This window comes from Melanostigma gelatinosum, assembly GCF_949748355.1.
Source record: "Melanostigma gelatinosum genome assembly, chromosome: 18".
NCBI lineage: Eukaryota > Metazoa > Chordata > Actinopteri > Perciformes > Zoarcidae > Melanostigma > Melanostigma gelatinosum.
Window position 1 is genome coordinate 19,994,454 of NC_136651.1, and position 10,179 is coordinate 20,004,632.

Here is a 10,179-nt window from a genome sequence, read left to right on the forward strand (position 1 = left end):
AAGACAGGGAAGTTCCCAATCAAAAACAACTACCCGAGTCAAGACAGGGAAGTCCCAAGTCAAGAACAACTACCCAAGTCAAGACAGGGAAGTCCCAAGTCAAGACCAACATGAAGTCAAGACAGGGAAGTCCCCAATCAAAAACAACTACCCGAGTCAAGACAGGGAAGTCCCAAGTCAAGAACAACTACCCGAGTCAAGACAGGGAAGTCCCAAGTCAAGAACAACTACCCAAGTCAAGACAGGGAAGTCCCAAGTCAAGAACAACTACCCGAGTCAAGACAGGGAAGTCCCAAGTCAAGAACTACCTGAATCAAGACAGGGAAGTCCCAAGTCAAGACCAACATGAAGTCAAGACAGCGAAGTCCCAAGTCAAGAACAACATGAAGTCAAGACAGTGAAGTCCCAAATCAAGAACAACTACCCAAGTCAAGACAGGGAAGTCCCAAGTCAAGAACAACTACCCAAGTCAAGACAGGGAAGTCCCAAGTCAAGAACAACTACCCAAGTCAAGACAGGGAAGTCCCAAGTCAAGACCAACATGAAGTCAAGACAGGGAAGTTCCCAATCAAAAACAACTACCCGAGTCAAGACAGGGAAGTCCCAAGTCAAGAACAACTACCCGAGTCAAGACAGGGAAGTCCCAAGTCAAGACACAGAGGACCCAAGTCAAGAGGACCCAAGTCAAGACTTTCATTAAGTCAAGACAGTGCAGACCCAAGTCAAGACTAACAACCCGGGTCATACAGGGAAGACCCAAGTCAAGACAATCAACCCATGTCAAGATAGGGAAGGCCCAAGTCAAGACTAACAACCCGGGTCATACAGGGAAGACCCAAGTTAAGACCATCAACCCTAGTCAAGACAGAGAAGACCCAAGTTGAGACAGGTAAGTCCCAAGTCAAGAATAACTACACAAGTCAAAAAAAACGGAAGACCCCAAGTCTTCATGAAGACAAGACTGGGCAGACCCAAGTCAAGACAGGGATTTCCTAAGTATAGACCAGTAAACCCAAGTCAAGACAGGAAAGCCTCAAGTCAAGACAAGCAACCCTAGTCAAGACGGGGAAGTCTCAAGTCAAGACCAACAAGTATAAAGACAAGAATGGGCACACCTTGTTCAAGTCCGAAGACCAACAAGTTCCAATTTAAGTCCCAAGTCAAGACCAACAAGTCCCAAGGCAAGTCCAAATTCTAAACTTTGTGTCCTTGAGTGAACCTAAAAACCCATACTTGTGGGGTTTTGTTTATTCAATAAATAGCTAATTTATTCTTGAATTAGCTTATATTACATTTTTTTTATATACTTAACTTATATTAACCCCTATGTTATCTTGTTGACCCACCAGAGGTTCCTACTTGCCATCCTGGTTGTGAGCTAGGTCATCACAGCTGCGTTTAATCTTCATCCAACCAGCCCTGCTAAATCAGCTCATCAGTCTATGGATGTATATTGGATATGTAGGATACATATATACACATTTTCTCTTTCATATACAATTAATGGATAGATAGGTGGATGGGTGGGTGGATGACAGTGTTAATGAACATCTCCTTGGTGTTAAAAGGCTGCTCTCTAATGGATCATCTCTGACTTTATTATTCAGCTCTGCTTATTAATGAAAAGGTTTTACTGCTGTGAGCATTTAGCTTTAATGTGATTCTTGATTAAATTTAGCTCCTCTTGCTTCCATTGTTTGGTCTTTTTTGCAGCGTCTGGAGTTTCTTTGTTTCTGGCTGAAAACCTTGCAGAGGGTTGAAGACTGTTTATCAAGCAGAGGTAGAAGTAACTTCTGTTAATTAATGAATACGTGCCTTTCTCTCCACTTCCTAGAAGCAAAGCAGACACATATTTTCACAATGCCATTTTCCAAAAAACCAATGATAGTGTCATTTTGAAATAATGACAAGAATTATTTCGACCCTTTAAAAAATATAGTTTGTATTAGTATCATTTTGTGATCTGATAAAAGACTTTGTCCTTTTATGTCTTCATCTTAAGAAAACAACTTTTCTTACAACAAAATTACACCTTTGGATTATTATTCCGTTATTTGTTAACAAAACATTGCTATTATTTTCCGATTACACTCTCTTTACTGTAATTTCAGAACATCATCTGACAGAACTGAGAGACAGTCATCCTTCACTTCCTGCTCTGGAACATACTGTAACTGATCACACGGAGTGATTCTGTTGGTGCTTTGATAGAAGGAAGATGGTTATGTGCTGCTGAACTCGATCAGTCTTCAGTCTCATAATCAATACCTGATGTCCACAGGAAAATTTGGAATTATTTCCAGCAGGAGTCAGCTGTGTGTGATCATCAGACTCTTCATCGGCTGATCAATAACTTATCACTATTAGACGGACAGGGTCTCTGCTGTTTTGGACCTATTGATCGGCAGGGAGCCCTCGTTTATTTCATTCAAAGCAGAGATGGGGTCATTAACACAGAGGCATGAACAATTCTGTAGGATGAGCATGAGGCTGATACATGAGCATAGAGTTGGTGTTTGAATGGAGAAGCGATGCCACCACTGAGGGGTCCAACGGCAAGGCATCGAGCCCTAGGAAGCTGTGAGTGTGTCACAACAAGAGATGAAATGAGACAATACAATGTCAGAAAACACAACAAGACGAGATGAGACACTAAAGATTAGGTTGAAATGGACTGGACTAGACAAGGTTAGACAAGATGTCATAACAGGATGAGGATGAAGATAAAATGAGAAAAGATGACATGAGACAAAGTGAGATGGGACTGAGATTAAATGGACTACAATGGAGATGAGACTGAACAAGACATGATAACATGAGACAGGATGAAATAAGACACAATAAGATGAGATAATACAATGACGAGACAAGGACAGGATAGGAAATGAATAAAGAATGAGATGAGACATGTAAAAACTGGGTAAAATTAGATTTACAACAGAATCAGATCAGGCAAAATGAGACACAACAACATATGAGGGGATCAGGACAAACAAAACAAGAAACGATAAAATAAGATGCGATGAAATGAAAAGACAAGTCAAAATAAGATGAGGAGCTAAAAGTATGAGATCAACAACAATAAGAATATTAGATGAGATGGATTTGATAAAAGAATATTAGAAGGGACCAGGTGAGAAAGACAGACAAGACATAACAGGTAGAACAGATTAGATACTAAAGGAGATTGTCAAGATAAAACTAAGTAAGAGAAGGTTAGATGGGATGAGATGGACAAAATATGTTGAGATGGACCAAGTAAGAGAAATAAAATGAGATCCAGCAAGATGAGAAAAGGGGGAAGAGATAAGATAGAATAACTAATTGAAATACTGGAGATGATGGGAATGAGATACAGCAAAATGACATAAGACAAGACAAGAAGAGACAAGATAAATGAGACAACATGGAAATAAAAATGAGATCAAATGAGACCAAGCAAGACAAAGGTTTCAATGATATGAGATTAGATGAGATCAATAATGTAGACAAAACAAGATGAAACATGACCAGATGAGTGCAGGTAGTGAGATGAGAAAAGTAAATGAAATGAGACAAGACAAGATGAACAGGGACTTTGAAATTTAAAAGATAACAAGAGACACGGTGAGACTAGTCGGACAGATGTGAGAATAATTCAACAAGACAAAACAAGGTTAGGGTTGATGACGTGAGACATGAGACAAGGGAATCCAAGACAGACCAGTAAGAGATGGGGTAATAAATGAGGTGGAACTGTGGAGAGATCTTGGTGCTGCAACAAGATATATATCAGAATCAGCTTTATTTAATGTATGCTTTCATGTATTGCTCTCAACGTACATACATAGAATATACAAATAAACAAGAAAAAAAAACATTGAAGACAACAAAGTAGAACAGAGAAACAAAGCATAAATATTTATAGTCTGGTGGTTTTGGCGTACAGAACTCTGTAGCGCCTACCAGAGGGGAGGAGTTGGAACAGCTTGTGTCCAGGGTGTGAGGGGTGTATAATATATAAGCTATAAGATATATACTTTACAAATTACATTGGCTTTAGTATACAATGTATTGATGAAGATCAATAGAATGCATTGACATATAGATATATTCTGACCAAAGGGTAGGCAGTAAACAGAATACGCACATAGACACAGTTATTCTAAATGGTACACAGTGAAAACAAATCCTGCTCTGGACAACAGCAGAGCTTTAAAGATAAATATGCTCAGTCTTAATACCAACCCAGTGCTTATTCCTACAGTATTGTTCCACCACACCCCCTAAGTACACACACACTCACTCACATACCTGAAGAAGAGACAGAGGATGAACGGGAAGGATGGAAGCACTCAGGGACAAAAGCAACAGATAAACAGCAAGAGGATTGTGAACACCACTTTGCGGAGCAGGAAAGAAAAAAACCCTCATGAACACAGAATTTATTAGAGCAGCCATTTCTCGAAAGGTAGTGTGAGACCTCTGTACACCTGAGGCCCCATGAAACAACAATTGAATTAATGATAACAATAATGTATGTAGTAACTACATCGGCAGCAACTTGAGGATAACACCTTGTTTTTATGTTTTTAAAAGCTGGTTTTTAGCCGTGCGTTCAGGATGGATCTATCATTTGAAATGTCATTTCACCGCTTTGGTTCAGAGTGGAATAGCTCAACAAATATTTGATGGATCGACTTGACATTTTGTACAAACATTGATGGTCCTCAGAGAATGGATGCTACGGACCTCACAATGTCCCTGTAGTGCCATCGGTTGGTCAACGTTTTCCCTTATCATGTAAATGACCCTAACATCTACTGGATAGGTTGGACCAAACGTCTGTACAGACAACAACTTTGATTATCACTGGAGTTCCTCTCGCGCCACGTGATGTTGGTATTTGTGATTTTGTGTGAATATTCTTACTAACTATTGGGTGGCTTTGCATTGGTACACATAATTAATGTTCAGTGTTTGTTAAATACTTTGGTTAATGACCAAATATCTGAAAAATGAATAGCATTCCCATCAGCCACAGCTGATATATTTTGTTTTGTTTTCATTACTTATTTCATGCTAAATAAAGGGGGGGGGGGGTACGTTGTGTCTTTTAGGTTTTCGCACATTTTACACACATTTTCACAACTTTTCGTACTTGTGGGTAACTATATAGACATGACCATATTTTGTGGAGAAGTTGTCCATCTTTATATACCGTCTATGCTGTGGACTATTAGCCTTGTCATTTCCTCCCACAAACAATTGATCCAACTGTTTGGTCCAGAGTGAGGCGTCTCAAATACCATTGCTCAGATCAACATGAAATTCAGAGAGTATATTACTCATCCCCAAAACTCAGGTGTCGTATATTTAATTTAGACTTCACCAGCCCTGGTTCAGCATTTTACCCATCATGCTTTGGGCTTCATGTGACACCACGAGTTCAAAGCAGCGTGCAGAAAGGTTGCTGGTTTCCGAGAGTGTGAGACCGTTTTAAATGCGAAGACGATGCTGCAGGAGAACTCTCAGGTCCATCAGGTTCATGAGTTTAATGATGAATCATGGAGGTTAATGCTCATTGGGAATAATCGAATAACCTAATCTAATAATAATAATAATAATAAGCCAAAACGAGAACAAAGATGATGTATTCACCTCCCTCAAACACTCCATCCTTCTTCATTTGTGGGGAGGCTGAAACATCCAGAGAGGAAAAGGAACTACAGAGAGTGTTAAACAACGTTTTCACAATAAACTGTGTTTCTGACTTTCTGAGCATCTCTCAGCTCACAAAGGATCATTCCTTCTCCACATCTTTTCTTCTTAAGGGGTTTGAACTCATTCAACAATGAAAGGAATGTGAGTTGTTCACTTCCAGTGGTGCCATGTTCGCCTCATGTATCAGTTTGATCTGATTTAACCTGCAAAATCTCAAGGTTCACCCAGCAATTGCCAGTCAAGGAAATACTGTCAGTTATTATCTTTGTTCCATATAGAGGTGCATGTGAAATAACAGCAGCAGCAGAGGAGGAGGGATGCTGATGGGTTGCAGTGTGAGGTTGATGTGTCATTTTACAAAGAGAAATCTGAACCCAACATGCATTTAGCACATGTAGATTCTTCAAAATTGATTAGAGGGTTATGTACTGACATATTCTATACAAACCTAATGACTGTGTTCCACGCATCAAACCACACCCACATTCAAAGAAGCCATTGAGGGAACCACAAGGGCAGAAATGCTAACTCATTTCCAGGTTTTAAATGCTTTCTGACATTTGTAATCACGTTTCTTTATCACGCTGGTGTTTGTTTAAGTGTTCATATCTTTTAGTTGGTTTTCATTAGTTATTTGATGCTTAAAAAACAGGTTGTGTGACATCTGTGATTGAAGTAGTCACTTACTGTGCTGCAATTTATCATTATCATCAGCCAACATATACGCCGAGCCTCTAGTTGCTCTAATTGAAACACACACCTGAGACCCTTCCACACCTGATTGTGCTGAATGTAATTTGGATCAAAGTTAAACTCAAAGCAATTGGGATGAATTGATTCGCCATCGAAATGCTGGTGTGACCAGGCCTTTAGGTGGGTGATCACGTGCCATGGTGATCCACCAGCCTGCAGGTCTCCATCTCAACCAAAGACTCTACCCTCCTCCCCCGCCGATTAACTCTCCCTCAGGTACAGCAGAGGAACTCATCTGTGAGATAAACCTGCAGACGGTTGGCTCCCCTCTTCAAACCGACAGAGCACCTGAACACACCCGTGAAAAGCAAGCGGGACCTGCTTCTGCAAAAAAAGCATTCCGCCTGCTGTTTAGTACGACTTCTGAATCACTGTGTGTGTGTGTGTGTGTGTGTGTGTGTGTGTGTGTGTGTGTGTGTGTGTGTGTGCGCGCACGCGCGCGTGTGTGTGTGTGTGTGTACCGTAGCTCACACAGATAAACGCTGGGTCTGACTACAATATTCAGCAGAGGATTTTACAGCCGAGCCACTACAGTGTGTGTGTGTGTGTGTGTGTGTGTGTGTGTGTGTGTGTGTGTGTGTGTGTGTGTGTGTGTGTGTGTGTGTGTGTGTGTGTGTGTGTGTGTGTGTGTATGTGTGTTTGGGCTCTCCCCGCACCAATTAGCTTAATTAAAGTGTTCGGACATAATTTATTGACAGCAGGAGACTCACTCAGAAAGAGGGGGTGGGGATGAACCCAATATGTATGAGTGGAAAGATTATGGTCTCTTTTATTCTGTTATGTTATCGGATTGGGTTTGTTGGAGTTTTTTTGTTTTGGGGTTTTATGTGATTTCACTGCAGAGTAACCTCCCTTTGGGATTAATAAAGTGCTCTATCTGTCCCAAATCAGCAGCCTAAACCTGATCAGCCCCAGTTGTTTTAAGAGAAGCTGGAGGTACAACAGCAGCAAAACCCAGTAAGATTCACTCATGTGGTCTCAAACCAGCAGCCCAGCTAGCGCGTGATCACGGCAGGACTGGTGTCAAATTGTAAAACCCGTATTTGAGTACATTTAAAGCTTGAAAAGACCCTGGTTGAAACCAAACCTCATCGGTCTGGGACCCAATTAATGCCTCAACGATCCACTAGTACATGCTCAAAGCAGCAGCCGAGCAAATCATTAGACCTACTGAAAGCCCAGTGAAGTCCATTCAAATCAGTCAAATCTGGTCAAAGGTATAAAACAAGTCAAACCCAGCAGCCTAAACCTGATCTGTACCTGTTAACCCTTTCATTCTGGTACAAAATGAGGCAGCAAAAACCCTGAAAGATCCCCTAAAACCTGTTTAGAGTGACAGTCCAACACACGATAAGGCTCACAGAACTAAGGCAAACCCTGGCACAGCCTCATGAGAGGTGAGCAACAATGAGTCCTGAACAGCACCAATAGTCCTCTTTATTCTGGGCCAGACTGGTCAAACCAAAAACTTGGTCAAACCCAGCCAGACCAGCAGCCTGAACCTGACCGGGCCCCAGTGAAGGAGTTCCGTGAAGGTAAAACAGCAGCAAAATCCAGTGAGATTCACCAAAACCCGCCTCAGCAGCCATGACCAGAGCCGCTGGAACCTGCTGAAGCCCAGTGAAACCCAGCAGAAGCAGAAGCCCTGCAGCCTGTAGCCGGATCACACCCAGCGGAGCCCAGTGAAACCCAGTCCGACCTGGCCGGACCCGAATCCCGACGGGGAGGGACGCAACAAATTGTGTCAATTCTCGTTTGGTCTGCGGCAACCAGCAATTACGCACAAACACGCGCGCGCGCCACACACACACACCCACACACACACACTGCGGGGACGGAGGCAGTAATCGCGCATAGATATATTTTGTCTCCACTCACCGTGCGCCCTGGTGTGAGAAGCCAGCAGCCAGCAGAGCAGCAGCAGGTAGAAGCCTCCCGATCTCCCCCTCCTCCGCGCCGTCACCTCCCAAACATCAGCAATACATCCAACCAAACCCGGCTCCATGCTGCCCTGCCCCAGTCCCAATGAGCCCGAGGAACCACAGCAGCAAGCACCGGCAAAACCCTGCTCTTCTTTGATTCTTTTGGGTTTTTTTTAATCCTCCAGAGAATTCAACTGTCAATTAAAAATCAAAATAAGAAGAAAAAACAGAATGGTGAGTCAGGAGGATGGTGATGATAAGGAGGAGAGAGAGCGAGGGGGGGGGGGGTAAAACAACCTCTCCTCTCCCCCAAAATAACCCTCCACGATCGGGCTTGGATCCCAAACTGAAAAAGAAAAAAGAAAAGAAAAATCCCCGAAAGATACGCCCACGAGGTTAGTTCCCGTCTTTTCGGGGTGAGAAATAAGTTCCAGTAACTATGAAGGCTGAGTCTCCATCACTCCTGCCGGTGCGGCTGATTCCCATTCACACAGATGCGAGGAGGAGGGGGGAGAAAAAATCCACGCTGCCTTCCCGGAGGTCTGCTCCGTCTGCCGGGGAGGACGGATGGAGAGGGTCGGTATAGGAAGAGGAGGAGGAGTGTGGAGGGAGGGAGTCGAACCCCCCCCCCCCCTCTCTCTCTCTCTCTCCTCTATAGGTCTGTACAGCTGTAGAGAGAGAGGGGGGGCATAGAGAGGCCTAGGCAGAGTACAGAGCTATTGATCTACAGAGGCTGGAGGTAAAGCCCGGAGCTGGAGCGGGCTGGTGGGGACTGGGGGGGGGGGGGGGGGGCTGGCAGAGGAGGCAGAGCAGCGGGGAGACATTAGCTGAACTCTCCTGCCCTCTCTGGTCGCACCGGGTACTTAAACACTTCAATTACACCTGAGAGCAAATCTTCATTGATTCATCAGCATGCGCTCTGTTAAGGATTATGAATACTTTTTTTTTGTAATTTGTTTATTACATTGTTTATTATTTTATTTGCGCGACAATAAATATGATTTTCTGCCTTCTCTGTGTGTCTCCGTGTCAGGGAGTTTTTTCCAAAATCCAGTCCTCTGTGTCTACGCGGACTTGAAAGTCTATTTCAGTGGTTCACACCTCTTTCGACGCGTTAGAGCCAATAGAATTGAGCTAGAGCCACGTGGAAAAGATTGACAGCACTGTTAGCCAGTCAGAATCAACAAGGTGCCGTCTCTCGTGAAGCGTAAAATCCGATAAGCCGAAAGTCAAATCCTCCCCCCAGAGTTCACTGATAAACAGGATATCCGTTGAACAGATATCTGAGTGAAAAAAATGGGATATTATGGTTTGTCTTCATGAAAAAAGCAAAAGGTGAGGCACGTTTTCTGATAATAATCGATAAAGTGGTTTGTGTTGCTGGTGTTTGTTGGCTCATATCTCGGTAATGATTTCACGGAGAGAAATATTGAAGATATCTCCGGAATCTGTGTAGAATTGGCCTGCTTAATGGCATCTCAGTTTCCTATGTTAGCGTGTAGCTATCTCTCGGTAGCTCCTAACATGTGCGGAGTCTGCTCACTCATGGCGAAATATGACTATGATATTTTGGTCATTCTTATAGTTGGCTGTTTGAGTTGTTAGGGTTGTGTTTGGAGCATGTACAAACGGTTTGAATATTATTGTAGCCCAGGTTCTGAAGTTTCATTTGGTATGCGATATCATTATATTCGTTTCGTGATGAGTGTATTTCTTCGATGGTATATGGTAAACTGTTAAACCCGAGGTTGGGTTTATGTGGAGTTGGACACGTTCTAATGCACTTTAGATAATATGTAGA

The 10,179-nt window shown here is 42.8% G+C and overlaps 1 protein-coding gene across 1 annotated transcript in view; it reads right to left on the bottom strand.

Moving 5' to 3' along the window:
* dcc (DCC netrin 1 receptor) overlaps positions 1 to 8,461 on the bottom strand; it is a gene marked incomplete at both ends in the record, with an annotated part of 265,559 nt that extends 257,098 nt beyond the window's left edge. The window contains one exon of the mRNA XM_079290162.1: positions 8,335 to 8,461. Within this exon, the coding sequence (XP_079146288.1) occupies positions 8,335 to 8,461 (127 nt within the window). The remainder of the gene's footprint in view (positions 1 to 8,334) is intronic.
* Between the last annotated feature and the right edge of the window lie 1,718 nt (positions 8,462 to 10,179).